At 39.4% G+C, this 20,041-nt stretch overlaps 1 protein-coding gene across 4 annotated transcripts in view; it reads left to right on the top strand.

The window, feature by feature from the left end:
- The first annotated feature begins 29 nt into the window (after nucleotides 1-29).
- Nucleotides 30-20,041, top strand: part of LOC111247881 (protein lin-28 homolog) — a 58,792-nt gene continuing 38,780 nt past the window's right edge. Inside the window, exons 1-2 of one of the 4 annotated variants that reach the window (XM_022799395.2) lie at nucleotides 14,374-14,536; nucleotides 14,846-15,207. In XM_022799395.2, the coding sequence (XP_022655130.1) occupies nucleotides 14,970-15,207 (238 nt within the window). In that variant the 5' untranslated portion in view covers nucleotides 14,374-14,536; nucleotides 14,846-14,969. Of the gene's footprint in view, nucleotides 868-14,373; nucleotides 15,208-20,041 lie in introns of those variants that run through there. The other 3 variants (XM_086982402.1, XM_022799396.2, XM_022799393.2) reach the window with 3 other exon arrangements.

Here is a 20,041-nt window from a genome sequence, read left to right as displayed (position 1 = left end):
GTGAGCGCACAAGCAATGAAAAACAAAGCAAAGAAAACCCATAAGAGGCGGAGGAGGTCGACGAGGAAGAGGAGAGAAGAAAACGCTGTCTTCCCGCACCGCTCTATCCCCGCCACCCTGACGGGACACAACAACGAGCAGCAGCAGCAGCAGCAGCCGGGGGCAGTACCGGGCGCAAAAAAATTGGGCACTTTTTTCCTATAGTGTTTGATTTGCTCTGAAGCAGTTCACACATCACCTACGTCTGATCGTTTGGGTTTGTGTTAGACAACTGCATCTTAGCTGTACTACATCGGAGACGCTACATTACAGGAGCATTGTAATAATTCTCTTGCACGGAAAAGTCCGCCATTAAAGCAGACAAAGTACTTCTACAGCAAGTCGGAAGATAATCCATTATTAGGTGAAGTACCCACAGCTGATTAGCAGTCATCAAAAGTTCGCTCGATAGACGGACTTCGTCAAGGCACTGAGTGAAGTAGTGGACTGATGATTGTCGACTGACGATTGCCGCAGGAATTGGAAACGAACGTGGACAATGTAAACGTTTGATTCGAAGGAAAGTATCCGTAGTAGTATCTCAAGCTACTGTGAATACGTGTGTGAAATACTGCCCCAAGCAAGATACGTGTCGCATTGGCCTTGGTGTGGGTGTTTTCCAGTGAGGTTTACATACGAACAGTACAAACTGAATAGAGTACAAAAAGTACCTCGTTACCTAAGCGCAATACGTTTTAGTCAGGGTGCATATCTGTCAAGTGCTTTTCCTTTAAGGTACAGAAAAGGACCTAGAGCACTGGGGGAGCACGAACAGATTTATCGAAAAATCGAACGTAAACATGACGGTTACCTCAGCAAAAAAAATAGGTAAGTACCTATATTAGGAATTCACCATTTAATATTTAGGTTATCCAATTTCATTGCAAATTTGTAATGGTGAAAACTAATATTTTTGTAATCTCTTTGAACATGTAGCATCAATGCTCAAGCTTGTCTTTTTTATATATGCCTTTTTTGCTATATGTTGGTTGTAGATTGATGTATGTGCAGGCCAATCGGTCTTCGGCTAGGTCCACACGTAGACTCGTGCCTTGATTCAGAGGGGGTCTTTCTACAAATATTAAGAAGTTGAACAAACTGTCCAGCTGGACACAGAGTAAATAGTTTGTATAACAGAGTGAAAATTAATGCTTTATAAAAAGGCAAAATCCATTATGAATATACTACGTACGTACTATAATAGCAGATTTCAGTTCTCAAAAGGAATTGGGTCTCAGAACAGGACAAACTTACCAATCTCAATTTTGTGAAGACTAAACGTAACGAGGATAAACTTTGTAGTTCGGAAGCGATCGACAGGTTTACATAAAAGAAATTTCCAACCAAATCAGTCGTCCATAGTTTTGCCGTATTCATGTTTCGATTGTATTGTCAGCATGATAAACGACAAATTTCAAAAGCAGGTAAGACATCGGCGATTGCGACATACTAGGGTAAATTTGCAAAACAAAACGCGTAACAACGGGTCTCAACTTTTCGCCTCTAAAATTAAGTGACACGCAGACAGACTACTCACATGGGTGATCTAAACTTGATATACTTCCGACAAGTTAGAGGTAATGAGAGTCCTAATTGAAACAAAAACTGTTAACCGCAATATTAGTAGCTGAGCTATATTGGCGGCAATATTAAAGGTTTCCTACAGAAAACACACTCGAAAGGCTTTTTTTTTTTATTTGACAATCCTGTACTTCATGATGTCCTAGGTGACCATGAAACGACCCAAACATATTAGAAAAGTCTGAAAATAGCTGACAGGCAGTACCTTTCTTATACATCGCTATTATGGCCGTTGCTCAGTTAACAAGGAACCACTAACACCGCGAACGTTTGTTAGTTTAAGGTCTAATATATTTGCAAGTATAGTAATCAACGTATCCAGTCACTTGTTTATAGTAGTCCAGGACTCATCTGTCCTACATTCATCTCGTGAGCGAGAGATCGTTCGGCAATAACAAATAAAAGCTATTAAAGGTATTAAAATGTTGAAAATTACCTTATATCTTTACCTATTATCTTACCGAAAACTAGGAAAGTCATGTTCGTATGCTAAAACAAGGCTTCGCCGCCAACGTGCTTTAATGGAAATTTCGTGTCGCTAATACCAGACGCTGAGTCTAGTCTTTTTGTATTTATTTCCAAATGAAAACGTAGCAATCACAGTGGTTTATAGTGTACATCTATAAAGGCAATATAAGGTTCTGGCACATTCAGTACTGCTTCAAGTACTGTTTCTTACACGACGACTGTCTATGAAGAGAGTCACCTTTACAGACCAGTTCCTCACACCTTTAGATCCAGATAATTTGTGAACAAGTTTACCTAAGTTTTCGTATGTTGCTTTGGCACGCGGCGTCCTTTGTATACAAACGCAATCGTTGATTTATATTAGTTCGTGGAGACAAATTCTTCATATATATACATATATATGTATATATATATACATATATATGTATATATATATACATATATATATATATATAGGAGCATTCTATGCTTCAGTATGATTAAACATGTGCTCAAAATGCAGATTCCAGTTAAAAAATATAGTTTCAACTAAGAGAGTTATTTTACTATGAACGATCACAAACAAAGCCTTATTCTTCCGACAATTGCGATTGATAGACCTTAACCTTAATTACTTTACCTATTCCTAATGCATACACTCTAAAGTATTCATACGTTATTTGAAATGGGAAATTACATAACAATTCCAGTTTGGAAAAGCTGGGAGTCATTTTGCCTATGTTTTTCCCTGTGCAGAGGAATTATATATATAGTAAAATTCAAAGGAAGATATTTGAGGGCACTGTCTGGCTCCATGGTTACTATAAATTGGTTTAGTCCCACATCATAGAGCCTACCAGTATCATCTGCATATGTCTGTGAAGTACAGAGCCTTGCTTCAGGTACAAGCGTGAACTACCCCGTTAGTAGGAGAATGACGCATAGTTCTACCCGCCGTGTAGTCTAGTCTGACCTGCATCCTGAAGGGTTGGTTAAGTTAGGTTAGGTTAACGGAATTGCGAGGGACCACGCGACCCATGATCAATCTAACAGGAGGCCCAGTTGGTCGTTCTGAGGACATCGATGACGCTGAAGCTGCCTGGTGAAGTAGCCTCCCTGGCTGAGGAAATGGCCATGTATGAGATAGCATCAGTCAGGCAAACAGACAGACTGGAGAGGAGAAGGGTTAGGTTCGTATGTTGGAAAGGCTGGAGACATATAGTGAAGTGCTACTTCACAGTTTCTCCGAGGTCACTTTTGATTGCGTTCGTCCATTCAGCTGGATCTGCGAATACGCACCTAATACAAAACAATACATTTTCGCGCTGGCTACAATGGCTAAGTGCGTCTTGACACAAAACACGATCTTAGGACAGCCCATGCGATATATAAAGTGAGTTATTTGCATCTACTACGTATTTTAATTGAAATGATAGTATGCCAGGGACACGTTTAGTCTCTGATAATGCGCATAAGAGTATATCTTCTCAGATTATCGTACTGCCTGTTAGCGGTACATATAAAGTAATACATAAAACAAAATGTAAATATTTTCATCTATTTCGCTGACATGTTTACCATAAACCTTGGCCAGGGGCTCCTATAGGGTAGATCTACTAACACCGACTGAATAGCAAGTGAATCTTCCGCAGCTCATATATACAGCATATAAATAGCAAGTTAACTTGCAATAGATAGATGGGTAAATCCTTAAATAGGCATATACTTTGGTTCATTTGGTCGGCAGTCGAATATATTTACAGCTGTATATGTAGAACTTTACATACATAATATATAGCAAATTAGAATTTTGGTGTAAATATAAACTTGAACGAAATGCCATACTTAATTTTGATACAGTGGTTATTGGGTGACAACATCATGTAGATATTGTAGATTTATGTGCTGCAAATAATTTAATACCGACTGTCGCCTTTATATGCTGAAAAAATGTCCTTAATAGTTAGCGGATATTATGGCCCGAACGACTCATCCTATAGGCTCCAGGCTTAAACAGGCCGTAATCAGCACTATACAGCATAACAGAGTTACATTCAAATCCGCGAGCACACGTATTCCTTTGATTGAGTCAACATCAAGCACGACTTTTTTTTTACAAATCCCACAGCAAAAACGTACCATTCTAGTAGATCGTATGTACACGCAGCTGTCAACTATCGACAAGTATTCTCTCGAGTTTTGTTGATACTAAATAAAAACATTCTCAAAAAAAAAGGCAGTGGAAGAACTGACAGAAGCAGATAGAATAATTAACTTCTAAGACATAGTCGGCAGACAGGATAATTATATTTAGTTTGATTTATTTTTCGTGCAGAAAAATTTAGCCCCTAAACTGGAATATTCCAGGACGATACGGCTAGACACGCTGCATAAGACAAGCTATCCAACGTGTTAATTAATTAACATAATGCACACAATCACAATTTAACTGTGTAAAAGTTGCTGTTTAAAGATGTCAACCGCGTTGGGTCTGGCTGATGCAAACATTATAGCTACTGTTGGCTGGCTACAGCCAACTGCCCCCCGTGGCAAGCTGGGTGCGCTGTTTATGAAAATGATATGTCGGTGGGCTTTAGTTTGCAGCATCCGAGAAGAGCAGGGAGTATAGCGTTCGGCTGGAACGAAAGGGAGGAACCCGCTAGAGTCCTCCAAAGGGGACTTCGCTACCCCCCATCGTCAACGAACCGCTGCTACTGCTGCCGCTACGTCTGAGTCGTTGGATCTGCTATGCTCTATGATTCAGAGGAGATACGGAGGCCACTATATGCTAAATCAGTTTACTTTGCCAGTGAAAATATTGGCGACCGTTATTAACAGTAATTTCGGCTTGCTACGCTTTTTTCTGTTGGAGGACGAACGTAAATTGCATAGAAAGGCCGCATCACTCCATGAAGCATGCAGGTACGAACCGACGGTGAAGGCCTTTTAAACCATACCTAGTTTTATTAAGGATAATAAAGACAAGTGTTTTATTATATGTATTTCAAAGCTGTCAGATTTGAAATGCAGACGACATGTACCTGAATACCTTCCGCGGTCTCACTCATAAGCCACTTGAACTGGTTTTGTCGGTAGACTAGCCACTTCTTCTCGAACATAAAGGGCCTTAATTTCACCTTGCATTTGTTACATTCGACTTCTTTGGCTTTCAACTGCTTTGTGAAATCATGCATCCCTATTTTAATTGAAAGGCGACACACACACTATTCAGTACTGATGAGCCTATTGATGCCATTTCTATGGCAGCACAAATGTTTCTATTTATCCCAAGGGTGTGCGACTCATCACTAAAAATGTTGATTAAATCACATTTAATTTCGAAGGAAATGAAGGGCCTATTCTCGGTAGGTGGCTTGTCCTTTAGTCTCTTCGATTCGGTCAATACAAAGTATTGCAAGCGAACGCGTCATTCTCGACGCGCTCTTCGTCACGGGTTGGCCTTTTTAGATTACAGGACTGGATACCGATTATGCTTTAATTTTACAATTTTTTTTTAGTAGATGTAATATCTAAACAGTAATCTTTATAAGATTAGGCTTCATGTAGCTATACCTTGACTCTTATGCTTTGATTTCCATGAAAATATCTCTATATCGATAGGGATACTGAAGGGTCACATTAGGCTTCTTTACTTTGGCCGAAGATAAGGTCTACTAGTAATAAGTAGTTTCCACTTTGAGACCTGACCATCTGTATGGTCGTAGATAGAGCCGAACTTCTTGTCACAGACAGAAAATGTATGAAGGACTGGGGGTGCCTTGCTTTTATGAAAATACCCCATAGTTATTTTTTGCTATATTTGAGTGGCCGATAGCGACTTGAAATTGGCCGCGGGTGACTTAAATTTTACAGAGTTTGTCATAAAACTAACAAGACAATCAATTTTTTTGAGTGCTGCGCACAATTCAAACATGGAACTATTTGCTGAATTTATTCAAAATTATTGAAGTATTGCATGTAATTTTATTCCAGTCTTCATATAATATCTTCACAAAACATTTCCCTCTGTCTCTATCAAAATATCTTGCACAAAGCAAAGCGTCCGTTACTGGGCTTAAAAAGTGGGCCAGTTCAAGCATGTTGATTTGGACAACCTCGTGCGTTCAGGATCGGAAGTTGAACTAGAAGTCGCTTTGTTGCTTTATTCACTAATACGCCGTTGGTCATTTGTACTTGGCCAAGATAAGTTCAAAAGAAGCATGGCTACCATCTGGCAGCTGTTATAATCTACATTTCATGCAGATTATTCTACAACGATCGTGTTTTTTGTTCTATACATATTCAAGATATTGAAAATCACAGTAGATTAAATGCAGATAGACAAAATATATTAAGCAACGTAGTAACAAGCAATTGCCGGTATTATGTCCAAAGTCGTAAAAATTAAGACCTTAGAGGATAAATCAATCTGTGTGCGTATTAGGCTATCGCAAATGAATCTGGTGGACTTTGAAATTTAATGACTATTCAATTACGTACTGGTAGACAAAATTTGATGAGTAAAAACAGTTTGGGTTTATCCCAAGAGAACCAAGTTTAAAAAAAAGATTTTCCACTCTCGAAGGTCAACGCTTTATAGTCAAGCTTTTTATCCCTTGGCGACCAGAACATTGTGGAGATTCATCGAAGATTGAGTAAGACATTAGGCAAAAAGGCCTTATGGAAAAGCACAATGGTGAATGGGTCGATTGTTCCAACAAAATGAATGGAGGTGTTGAAGGCCAAGGAAAAAGTGATTAGGTATTCGAACCCCAAAGGACAAGAACACATTGTCAAGATAGGTACCTGTCCACAAACTATTAGAACGGAATAAGTGCGTACAAAAAAAAAAGAATATCCTTTTAGGGCATATTAAAAATCATCATTATAGCCCGGCTAGTTATAGAGTACTTCATTTCGAAGTCCACCATTTGTTGCCTAGTCTAACATTCTAACATTCTGAAAAAACAAACGATAGAAACCTCCTTACTGCAATATAGAAAAGCTAGCTATGTAGTTTCGAATTGTCGCTCTAAACCGGAAGCACATGCGTAAAGGTGTTCGGTTGTTACAATAGCCTTACTTGTGAGTTTACAAATACCCGTGTTTTATTATTTGATATCCTTTGTAATGTATTAACTGGGAAAGGTGGAGCACCTCTATTTCCAAATTGTACATATCGCAGTACAAATATGCTCAAAGTCCTGGTACTATAGTGAGTATTCTGCCGGCAATTTCACACGAATATTTCTGCATACAGCCTCAGGAGTCTAGAAATTCGTTCCGTCTACGGTACGTCAAACGGTAAAATCTAGGTATGGTTATTAAAGACGCAACGAAATGGCAAAAAAACAACACGCTTCCGGTAGCCTCTGAACAGTAAAACTTGAGCAACTAAAGTTGGCGATCGGAACCTGTCGAAAAAACATAACCCCTATGATGAAGCTTATTAGATTTTTGGCTTATTACAAATAAGATTAACATTAACGATGATAGGTATTTACGTCTTCGTATCAAAAAGCTCTTCAGAGAGTCCATACGTGTGGCTATGGTAAGACGTCCTAATGGCTGGTTAATGCAAATTTCTATTTAAAATCTGGAGTAGCGTATACATGTCGGAGACTGCACCTCGTTATGCGTGACCGCTTTGTCACGCCAAGCAACCGACTTCACAAAACCTCCCAAAGTTGTTGTTCTGGAAATATGATATTTCTGTTAACTTGCTTATTACGCCCGACTTCAAACAGCGGTCTCCCGTCGCATCTGCAACGATTTTTGTTGTTGAGTTTGGCTAAGCATAGTCGACAGATAAATACAGTGCTGACCCCTAGCAGAACCCCAACAAACGACCGCAAGTGACCGCTGAGCAATGTTCAGCTTGCTCGCCAGAGGGAGCCACTAGACCTGACTGTATGAAGTCGAATACTGTAACCGTTGATTGAAGCACGGATGGACGAAAACTCCATTGAACGTGGAAACACTCTGGTCAAGGGCTACCATCATAACCTGTACTTACCATTTCTTTATTTCTCAGCAGATAGGGCATAACACCGATTGTTTTGCAGTCATCGATATAATAAAAACCAAATTTCTTTCTCATATGGTATGATTCACATGCTGTAGTTATTCGAACTTTTGTTTTTCTGGAGGTGTTATTTTATGTTCTTAGGCCCGAAAGTTATGTTCAGTTTATATTGACTTCAAAAATATTTGTAAAACTTATGATAGCGCCTTCTGGAACTAAACATCGATCTCTGCAGCAGTATTTCGAAGCATATTCCAGCGTTAATGCCTAGACTAATGTATTTTTCAGTAGACAGGTCAAACTAAAAAAAATTGTGCAGGTATTAAATAAAGTGGCTTCGGAACCTTGGGGTAAATTGTGTTACGAAGAATTTCGTCGTTTTTTTGATATCATTTAGCTGCGAAATGCGTAAAGTGGTACACTCTGGATACCCACTAAATAAGAAAGAGCCGATTTATCTTGCGAATTGTGACCTGTCGAAAAAATGTGTTAGCATGCAAAATCCCAACACGTTTTGCGTCGGATAAACAGACACAAAGTTTCAGTAGTGCGCTAGACGGACGCGCTTATTCCGCCTTACATCTCTTTTGTCCTTGATGAATGTAACTAGTGCAATTCGTTTGCCTAGGCCAACAGAAATAATAGGTCAAGTACCTATTATGATTTATACAGTCGCACTTACTTAGCTTCATTTAACCCTTCTGCTATCCTGATACATTGGCCAAGGAGCTTAGCTAACTCAACATTTGTTTCGTTCATGCGATGTTGATCTATCTTCGCAACGTAATTACGGTTTTCTTCCGTGCTGCCTAATTGACGTTGTTTTCAAGACGTATATCGATCAGTGGATTGGCTAACGAAGGCGATTTTAAGAAATGGATGCGAACCAAGTGTTTTTTCAACCAATTTTAAAAGGCGTTGCGATAGATAGAGTCAGTTAAATTTTTTATTCTGCTTTGCGTGTTTCAGCCAGGTTCAGAATCTTCTTTATTTTTCTAATAACTAATTGCATATAATAAGCTAAGTCAAAATATAATGAATATTTCGTAATGACTTCATAGGTTTTCGTGTATGAATTAGCTCTGCTCCTTGCGTGGAACCACAATTTAAGGATTTCTATTTTCTATTAATAAATAGGTACATATATAATCGTGAACGATAACATAAATATTTGATATGTTTTGTGTCAGCATATTGATTCTGTTCCTGAAACACGACAATCCTTTAATTTATTGCTGATTTTTCTTCATAATAAATATTCATCTATATTTTCCTGACGCTTTGTTTTTCTCTTAGAAAACTACTATGAAAAATTGATTCTTTTTTACGAAAATCAACTCGACATTTGCCTTCAGCGTTTCGAGATATACTCTTTAGAAGTTCACTCACAAAGGCATTCACCCCTAATTGTTATAAAAGTAAACTGACACGACCAATAGGCTGTGCGCAATTCTGGGCTGGGACCCAGAAACCCTACATACATAAAACGCCATGTTAAATTTTCACTTTTCGACTCGAAAATTGAACGTTAGGTATAAAAGCATGTGTTGCATTGCAGTTCAGCTCTTTTCCTGGTACAGAAAAGATCCCCTTAGTCCAATTTGGACTTACCAAATTGATATTACGATCTATAGAAGAAAATAAATTTTATCATTTAAGCGCAGAACTATTTGCCGTGCACGATACAGACCTCTCCTGCGGGAAATTCTAACGGCCCATTTAAATATATATAAGCGAATCTGGCAGACTTTACAATTGACTAACTACGCACCGCTAGCAATTGGCGGATACTTGTTTTCTAGAAGCTTGTGAATAAAAATCGGCTATGTTTACTCGAAAAGAGTGAAGTCCTTTTAGTCTCACCTATTAACGTTCAGTTTCGCCTTCGAGAACTACAATGCGGCGAAAATACTTCATGGATCGGTGAAGACGTTAGACAAACAAATCTTTAGTGAAAGCGCACTACGTGAATGGTGCAGATTTTTCACGAACGTAAATAGCGGTGCTCTGGGCTAACGAAAGGATGATCAGAGGTCTGGACCTCTGATCATCCTTTCGAAAGGCTTTTCCTGAAAACAGGCTTTAGAGCCTAAGAGTTCTAAACGGGGACAAAACTTATATTTGACAATTATGACTATCATTGCAAAACTACAACCCAAGTACTGAAAATGCGGAAACTGAGTAAATGGAGTTCCTTTGAAGTAAACTCCAAGTTTAACTCCAACCACATAATCTGGTTACTTTATGACATTGCCATGCTTTAATTACTTACTAGACTGAGCAACAGAATATCCAGCGTTAGCTGTAATCCGCTTACTCTCCCGACCTAAGTTCGTGCGACTGACGAGCCTTAAAAAGAGCATTCAGTGGGTAATCATATCCCACCATTGAGTTGCCTCGAAAAGCCATAAATACGGATTTTACATATGGGAACGTTAACATTAGCTATATGGTTTTCCAAAGGTGGTAAAGTTCTGGGATAAGTGTGCAGAAAGTAAAGGATAGTACTTTTAACACATACTCAAAAATCTTTGATTCAAAAAATTCTTCACTTTCAAAGGCCTCCAAATTCGTTTAGAGGGAGAGAGAGAGAGAGAGAGTATAGCACCTGAATAGTTGGGACTTTTCCCTTTATTCCTAGCAGTACATCTATACAAAACAAATATTTGACCAACGTTTTTCTAGATGTGCTAAAAGTGTCATTCCTAATAGCATGGTACTTATTCAATAAACCCGCCATTTACCGCTATTATAGCTTCGATTCGGGACCCAAAATTACTCATCAATTATACACTATTTCTTCCTTGACCCGCGAATTAGTTGCACTAGTAATCGTTCGCTAAGCGATAGGTAGGTATAAACTCATTCAAATCACTTATTTAGAAAAAATTGCAGCGGGATTGAATCGTTCTCTCATAGCAGATCGAAATTTTTAAAAATGCAGAGTTTTAAAAGGATAAAAAGCCTATAAGGTGAACAAAATTTTTAAAAAAGACTAACGGATGAAACTGTTATAAACAAATTGACAATCGATACTTTCCTTTCCTAAGCACCCCTTGATTTTTGCATTAAAAATTACCTTGTGTGTCATTTTAGTGAACCTTTGAACCTTTTAAATTTACAACCTATTTATTTTCTTTCGTTTTATCTTATGGTAATCTTATTGGAAAGCTGCAATGAAAACCGATAATAACGTAAACCGTCAATTTCGAGCAAAAAATGAAGTTCTTGAGCTGTTAGGCGTTCTTCCAGCGCAAATCTACTGTATAATAGCTAATTTTCTTTTCGTCATTGTTTTCACAGGCTTTCATATATAAATTGAAAATTGGTTTTCTGAGGACGATACGAAATTTACCAGGCCATTAAGGATATACTGTGTAAGCTAAACTCTAAGCCTGATCTACAGTTCATACGGCATCTAAAAGTTGTTTATATTCATCATGTAGAATTGTGATCGCAGTGTACTTATTTCTGTTGTTCCGTTCCACATTAAACGAATCCCTATTGAAAAAGGGGATTTCGATTTTGACCAACAGCGAATCCTTTTTTAGCACCTTATACCTTTAGTGGTGTACCTTGTCTTGAGAACGGTAACTCGATAGCATAAAGCTTGAGTGCCCTTTCCTTAACAAGAAATACAGAAAATGTCCAAATGAAAGTTTTCTTCGGGTCTCCGTGAAGCTCTTCATTCTGAGCCAATTCAATTTCTCCTTCGAGGATAATCAATCATTTCTTTAGGAACGCCGACAGGGAGTTCGAAGAAAAAGGGTCACTTCCTCTCCTGTAGTTCAAGAAGATGTAAAGAAGGCGTTCAAATTTTCTAGCTTGTTGTCAATCAGCAAAACAGGCCCACAGACTCCTCCTTCATTTTAGAAATTTGCAGAAGAGGTACCGACCAAGTCAAAATTTCTTCCATTAGTATATTGCGCGACTTCTCCAACGAAACGTCGAAATTCTCAGGTGATCGGCTGCGGTTTATTTTCAAGTGGTCCTGGCAGGGTGATAGGATCCAGGCCGCGTCTGACAAGTCAATTATAGTAGTTGCATTTTCAAATACAACGAAGGAGATCGATCAGAACCGCCCGTAGCTCCGAGAAATGTGACATGCCTGCTATTTGGAAAAACTGTTATCGATTACTTTGAGGATCATCTAGTAACACGTCGGCTGGAGGGTGGCAAACAGTACGTTTCATCAAAAAAAACGTTTTACTGCTGCCCAGACTGTGACCTTAATTTATATCAGGGGCTTACGGTAAATTAATAAAGAAGGGTTTCACTGTGTGTATCCTAACTTTTCACGTGCATTCTGCGGGATACATCATGAGCAGTTGCAAGTATTACAGAAGCTAGGATTATTGAATATTGGTTATGCCAAAATCCATCTTATAAGAGAGATATCCTGCATCAAACCATGCTTAGCGCTAAGCAACTCTTCGCTTTTGGAGAAATCACGCTTTGACCCCGCGCTTCTCAAAATACTCGTTTTGGACCAACGATGTTAGCCTAACAGCGTCATGTACCAATTGGGAACCGGTGATGTCAATTTTTATACAACCATAGAAAACAGAAATGATGTAAACAAACTACCAATAGCCATTGATAGGATTTTAGAATTGTCCTGACAGAATAGCATGCTGGTCGCAGTAGCAGTTCTATCGCTTCATATTTTGGGGTTTTCCATTGCAAAAAAACGATTTTCTGGGCTCAGATGTCTGAAAGCCTTGTCAAACCATGTCAAAGCGTTGTTTGGTAGGAAACATTAAAAGATCTGAAAAAATATAATTTAAATTAATAAACGGCGTATTACAAGGATGCACTATTTTCCACGATTGTATATCCCTTAAGCCTGGTTGCCGATGGCATACACAAACAGACCTCATGATGTGTCGCTAGTTCTGTAGATTATGTGTGAGTAGAACTTCGGATCAAACCAAAAGCCTTAAAAAATCACAAATATGTTAAAATGTTCGATTCTTCCAAAAATAGCTACAAATATAATTTTCGGGTATCTATGGTAAATCTGATGTAATTAAATTTAAATTAATTAAAAATAAAGAAGTAACATAAAAATAACTTTCTCTGCTCATACTTTAGAATTAATCTAGCAAGTAAATATTTTTATTTGTATTGTTACTGCCTTTTGAATAGGCACAGCAAGGATCATTGAATGCCGTTGAAGTGCAAGCTACGACAAACACACTTTGAGATAATAGTTAAACATTGGCTATAAATACCAAAAAACTTCATTCACGTTAAGCATGGGACTAAATACTACTGACACCTGCCGAGCCCTTTTATAATAAGATTTATTTTTAATCGACTTTCTTTAGAGCAAATCAGAGCCGGTGTTGAGATACCGTAACAGCTAGAACAAACCTAACAGGACACTGACAGACGCATCAAGAGTAGTAACGTCTGGCAATATGTGCTCTCACATCGTTTTCAGTCGAATTCACAGTTCGCGATAAATGGCAAAAAGGTTGAGTGAATCATTATCCTGAACAGTCTCGCACCTACGTTACTTCAGTACACCATTGGTTAATCATACCTTCTACAAGCTCCCTTAATTTCATTAACATAATGTTTAGATGTAATCAACAATCCGTTCTGAGTCTTTATTAATGGCCTACCTTTGCTTTAGGCATTACTACTGCTATTAGGGTCTGAACAAGAAGGAACGAGGTGTACATAAAGCAATTGTAATTATAGAATAAATATAAAGCGTTTGTTTGGTTCAAGACCTCTGAAGCGACGAAACATCACTGGATAATTATCACAGAAATCTTTTATGTCCACCGATGTACATCCTAAAGCCGAAACAGGAAATCTAGCGACACTCAAGGAAAAGTAAAAGTTGATACTTAATTTTTATGCCAAATGTTTCGTGTAGCATAGTGCTACGGAACAGCCATTTTTCTAGTGTATACGGTTCATTGTCACACTTATGAAATTCTTAACGAACGCCCGCCCAACAAGCGCTTCAAAACGAAAGCGAAAGGAAGAGAGTTGAAAACTGTTTCAAACCCCTTGACCCCCTTGTCCTATCGATGTGCCTCTCTGTTCAACTGTGTTCATCCTACCACCAGCCAATACCCCACTATTCTCTCTTTCTCAAGGTGGGTCGCGTGTCTGCTTCCTTCCACTTAAGCAGCAGCAGCGCCCTCTACCAGCTGACTCGGGCAGCTCCGCCAGCGACCAGGCGGACTCCGATACACTATCGCCGGTACATGTTCACTTTTCTATCCCTTGTTGTTGTTATGTTGTCATTTGAAGTTCGGAGCGCGGCCGAAAAGCACATCCAGTGCCGATAGAGGAGCAGTGAGGCTAAAAAGAAAAAGATACTATTGTCAATGATGTTTAACAGCAGTTGATTAGCGTGTGCAGAATCTCATGATGACTCTTAGCTAACTTAGCTGAATATAGAAGACACCTTCTGACACGCGGGTGAGTAAGCAACGACCGAACGGAAGGGGCCGCGCGAATCGCGGCCGCTCCTGCTTCTTCTCCTGCAACTTCTGATTCCTTTGACGAAAGAAGTTTCAGTGTGATCGTGTCCAGCTGCGTCCGTTCTTCATATCGGCCGCCTTTCATGGCCTACTGATTGATTTAGGGGGGGGGGGGTAAGAAGAAAATAGCTTGTTTGCGATAATTCTGAACAAGTTTGTTAGCGTCGATCAGAAGGAAAAGTAATCAACTAATTAAGTACCATCCTGCAGGCACTCAAAAAACCGTTTTTGTCGTCGTTGTAGACAGTCTGATTTCTTGTTACACCGTTTGGTCGTGGTGAGTGTGGTGAATGTCCGCGGACGGCGAACGGTGACTTTCGCGCATAACATTGGACGGCGACGACGACGTCGACAAAGGCAATCAGGAAGTGATGTTGTCGGTCGAACATCGTGTTACTGTTCCCTGCAGTTCTGCTAGCTCTATTCATTCCGATGGCGCTTCGATCAAAGATGAAGGTGCTACTCATGGAAGAGCTTTGATGGGCACGTCTGTTGCTGATAGCACAAGTACGTCAGAGACTGTGGTTTTAATCGAACTTTTCCCTTTGCCTCCAACTCCGCCGGGATCGCCTTTCGCACTTGAGGGCCCTCAACCAACATCTCTCTTTCGTAAGTCGCTTTTTTAGTAACTTTTTGTGTCTCATTTAAAACTGTTCTTATCCGTACAAAGATAATCTGTGTTTATTCTTAAACGTTTTCTTCATCTGCTTACCCACGGTACCTATAGTTATAGTCATGTTTAGCTAGTCTATCGCTGCTATTAGCCATCAGAAGAAGTTTAAATCACTAAGCTGCTAACATACCTAGCTCACTTACTGTTTGTGCCACAACTATCTCTAGAGAAAAAAAATATATAATAAGTTTTTCTGATTCATTTTAGCTACTTGAAATCATATTCAAAAACTTGCAGACACGTGGCCATAGTGAAGGAGCTTTGTTATAGCTCTGAAAATCGAAAATGTAGCATATTTTCGATTAAACGATACATATTTCGACATAGCGACAATGACTTTTCAATCCCACTTTGATATCGTATGAAGATAGTTTAGTTATCTACCTGAAGAGTTTCAGCTCTTCGACATATTGCAAGACATAAAGCTTCTTAACCACAAATATAAACATTTCTGTTGCAATCCACAGTTTGGAAACAATGTAATGGAATACAGAAAAAGAGCGTACTCGATATATTTTTAGATAAAAATAGATAGTTACCCGTGGTAGTTTCACTTACGTATGCAGATCAAAGAATAAATTTATTTAGTCTAGTGTTTACTTAGTAAGTGATCGTAGCTACGTTTTATGATGACAGACGAGATCTTTAACTGAAATATATCACTGAAACATAAGTTTTTCGATCTTATCACGATTACTGCTCACGTAAAGTCCAATATAGTTTCAGCCAAGATTTAATCCTTATATCAAAGTTCTAATTGTCGTATCCGTAAAGTCTCAATATCCGAATGATGCAAGAGATCTTCAGTACGGCTGAATGTCGCTACTCGCCCAAATGCAGAGGTATGAACAATCAGGTCGTTTCAACAGCTGTAAACTTTATTTTAAATAGAAATGACGTTACCGTTAACAACACTGATTTGGTCTTTGACAAATTGATTATATTGACAAATCGGGCTTTCGTAACGCCCTTGCAAACCTAGAGGTTTTTCCGGTCTTATTTTGATTTGTTAATCGTATGTCATATATAGTACTGAATGCATGATGTTTCTATAAATGACTAAGCGCTGAGCAGGAAACAGCCTTATTGAATCACCACTTTTAGCTATCTGCTACTCCTGAAATGTGAAATGTCAGCTTATTTTTTATACAAACTTATTTGATAAGTTTTTCTTAAATAGCAGTTCGGAAGTATTTTAGTTTTCCACTCTTAAGAGAAGCGACTGTTAGAAAGATGTCATCAGCTCTAGTAAACTTTCCCTCCTGTCTTGTTCAAAGTGGTTGGGTCAATGCTAATTATTGCAAGGGGCCTTCTGCAAACCCTGAATAAAGAAATTCTGCGCTTGCTCCCTTACGATGTACGCCTGCAGAGCCACAATTAATTTTCTTGCACGATGTCCACGAAGGACAAAACGGGATATTTAGGACGGATAGTTTTCAACGTGCCCAATTTGACGTTGTTAGGAAACTAACACGGTAAGGTTAGTTGGCGCTCCGTTTTCGGTCTTGTCGTATTCTGACGACATAGGGATAGAGCAGGCGGTCGGACAGGGTTTGTATCCTGGGAAATGAGGGCTTTGGAACGGTCGATTTGGCCCGAAAATGAAGCAAATTGCCCTCCGTCGCTTTTCTTTACGATGCCCGAGCCAAGTGTTGGTAGCGGTCGAGAGGCGGTGCCATTGCGCCAGCGATAGTCCGTGAGAAAAGGGGACGGAAAGAAGAAAAAGCAAAAGGCATCTCAGACGGCAATTGCGTTCAACGTCGACGAACATGGCGGAGATGAGAAGCTTTCCAAGGGTCCTGCGGCAACAAAGAAGTAGCCAAGATGCTCGAACTACTGAAGCGAATGTACAATGTTACCGAACAAATTTCCTCTGCAAAAAGAAGCTCATCCTCAACAAAGAAATTATTAAAAATAGGTATCAATTATTGTACAACAGGTGCTATTTGATAGAAGTATTAATCTTTGTACTTTGCTGTAGAAGTTGAGTATCAACAACGTCATTATCTACTTTTATTTGCTGTAACGCAGTTTCAACATCATCATCCAATTGCCTATAATTTTTTTTTTTTTTTCGATTTGCTACAGGTCTTCTGTGCGCGAGATATAACAGTTCATGTAATTTATCCAAAAATCTCCGCCTACCGTCGATACACGGACTTGAGCATAATATGTATTGGTACTTTACTGCCAATCAGTTGCACTCACCCTTGTTTCCCTCATTCCGACAACAAAAACAGAAATTACGCAAAAATACCCACAATGTGTATATTCGCTGGAGAATTTTTAACGGGTCTTAGTTTACCGACGGGATCGGAAGCATCCTGAAAAACTTGAAAATTCAGTCAAGGTCTGCGAATCTATGAAGGTCTGCAGCTAATTAATATATGTGTGCTTCATTGATTCTTGAGCAGACAGCGTTTGTTATCTAGTTATGTAGGTCTCTATGTTTCGAGTTTTACGCCCGGTATCGCTGTTAGGCATCTCATCAGATGGTCCTTAGCACAAACCGAAGTGTGTCTGTCCCAGAATTATAACCTAGACGACAACCTGTCCCTAAGGTTAGCACACAAACATGTTACTCATCAAGCTATTACAAGGCATATATAAATATAGTTATATAGGCCTAGAATTTTTCTGTTATTCACGTGTAAAAAAGACCGTTAAGGCGAATTAGTACAAATTAATATGAATATATGAGCCTGTCTGGCGGAACTTTAAAGCAAAGGCTCCTCCTGCTTCCTCTCTTTCGCCGGCCCCCTCTTGAGCGCCCGCCACGCGTCGCCTTCAACCTCCTAAACAGCGGAAAAATAACTCACTCTCATTGGTCCATGGTCTCCGGACTCGCGCTCCTTTTTGAAATTTTAAATCGTACGGGCGGGAGCGATTCTTCTCTAAAATTTTGATTTCGAGTTAGCGCCGCGTTCCTAGGAGAACATTATGCGATCTGTAGACTGCCACTGGACAAACCACAGTAAAAATAAAATTAATAATTTATGTATACCGTTTGTAGAGCGATTTGATGTGAGTAATTACCTTTATGACAACACTCCTATAAACTTTACGCGTATGTTTTTGTATACATATGCGATTCTTATCTAACACAATCCGCCTATCAAGTGAAATTAAATCCTTCCTGCTTCGCACCGATAACCATATCACTTGCGTACCCTATATGCAGAAGTGGACAATAAGCTATACGAGCATGTTTTTTTCTTTTTTATACTACATGTGATTAAACGATTATACGATCTATATACGATTTTACGATTATATATGTGCTTATTTTTACAGCTTATCTTACAGCTATACTGTATTTATTGGTTAGCCCTTAGACTTATTTTAATTATAATCCGCATTGTAGATTAATGATGTCTACTTTTTAAAGTTTTATGTTCGCTATTATTTAAGCTTTTTAAGACATTTCAACTCTAGTGATTTTCCTTTTGGTTTCACTTGGTTTCGGCTATTCTACGCAATGCTGCAGAGGGTAGCTACACAAAATAAACAAAAGTTTTAATCAAGCCTCTATGGATCGCTAAAACAAGAAGGACCATAGACAAAATTCGGAGCATGGAGCCTCTATCTGATTAGAGTGTACTGTGCTAAGAGTTGTTCGTTCGATGATTGTCGAAGCCCGGTAATAGCAGCGTTCTATCGTAAAACAGAAAAATAACTGAAGAGATACAGAGTACTTGGTTATGTTAAAATTTGCCAAGATAAATTCGCCCTTTTGACAAGGTACATGGCTTGCTGTACTTTATATATTGCAAATTAATGGGAATGTTTATATATGTTTCTTAAGTTTTCCAAAGGATCCATGTAATCCTTTTCAACCATTTTGATAGATAAAAATAGCCTATTTGTGACCGAGACTAAATTATTATTGCACATTCATATAATCACACGGTCTTTGGCCTTTTACTATAATATAATAAACAGGACAGAAACGGTCTGTTTATTATTTTTTATATGTTTATTACTGTTATAGAAAAGTCTGTATGGTTTCAGTCTTTTTGCCCGTTTTGCTAGGACAACAAAGGCAACGAGTGCTTAGAGGTTCGTCGACAAAATAGATCCTAACGATACAGCGCCGCCGCCTGCAGCTGCCGGTAGCAGCATCAAAGTAACAAGGAAATTCTCCCGTTCGCTGTTTTCCTGTCTTTTTGTCTCTTTTTTCTTTCTCTGCCTGAAACCGCTGCTCATCTTTGTCTCTCGCCGTAGTTCGTTTTCCTTGGTTCGTCTTGCTACCGGATTCCTGAACACTTACACCGACATTGAACGGCCATCAGCACCGCAATGGGGCTTCAGCCTAAAATGCGTGAAGCCTCCAGCATCAGTAACATCTTCTGTTCTAGCTACTGCTTGGAGCGTAAAGCGCCAGACACCACGCATCAGCAGCGTTGCGACTGGTTCGGGATGGGGACAGGCTGCAGTCCTAAACGCTTGTTCTACTTCACTGCCCCCCACCCCACCCCACCCCAGACCCGCAGCAAAGGGAACCCCAATTTCCACCGCCCCCACTGCCAACTCCTGCGCGGCAAACTGCCAGCTAGCGGCCAGTGGGGTTGTTTCGTTTATTTCGTTCTTCTTTGAGGATTTAGACAACGGCTCTAGTCTCCTTGTTTCCTGTTATTTGCCCTCGGGCTTACAGCCGGGAGACTTCTTGGCAAACGATGAACACGACGACTGGCAGAACCTTACGGAAAGCTAGAGGGGAGGGGAACTGCAACTGCTAGGAACGCAGTGGGGGCTAGGCATGCGGAGCGA

The sequence above is a fragment of the Varroa destructor genome, unplaced genomic scaffold (assembly GCF_002443255.2).
Source record: "Varroa destructor unplaced genomic scaffold, Vdes_3.0 BEIS01000003.1, whole genome shotgun sequence".
NCBI classification, from domain to species: domain Eukaryota; kingdom Metazoa; phylum Arthropoda; class Arachnida; order Mesostigmata; family Varroidae; genus Varroa; species Varroa destructor.
This window is presented reverse-complemented; position numbering and strand designations above follow the sequence as displayed.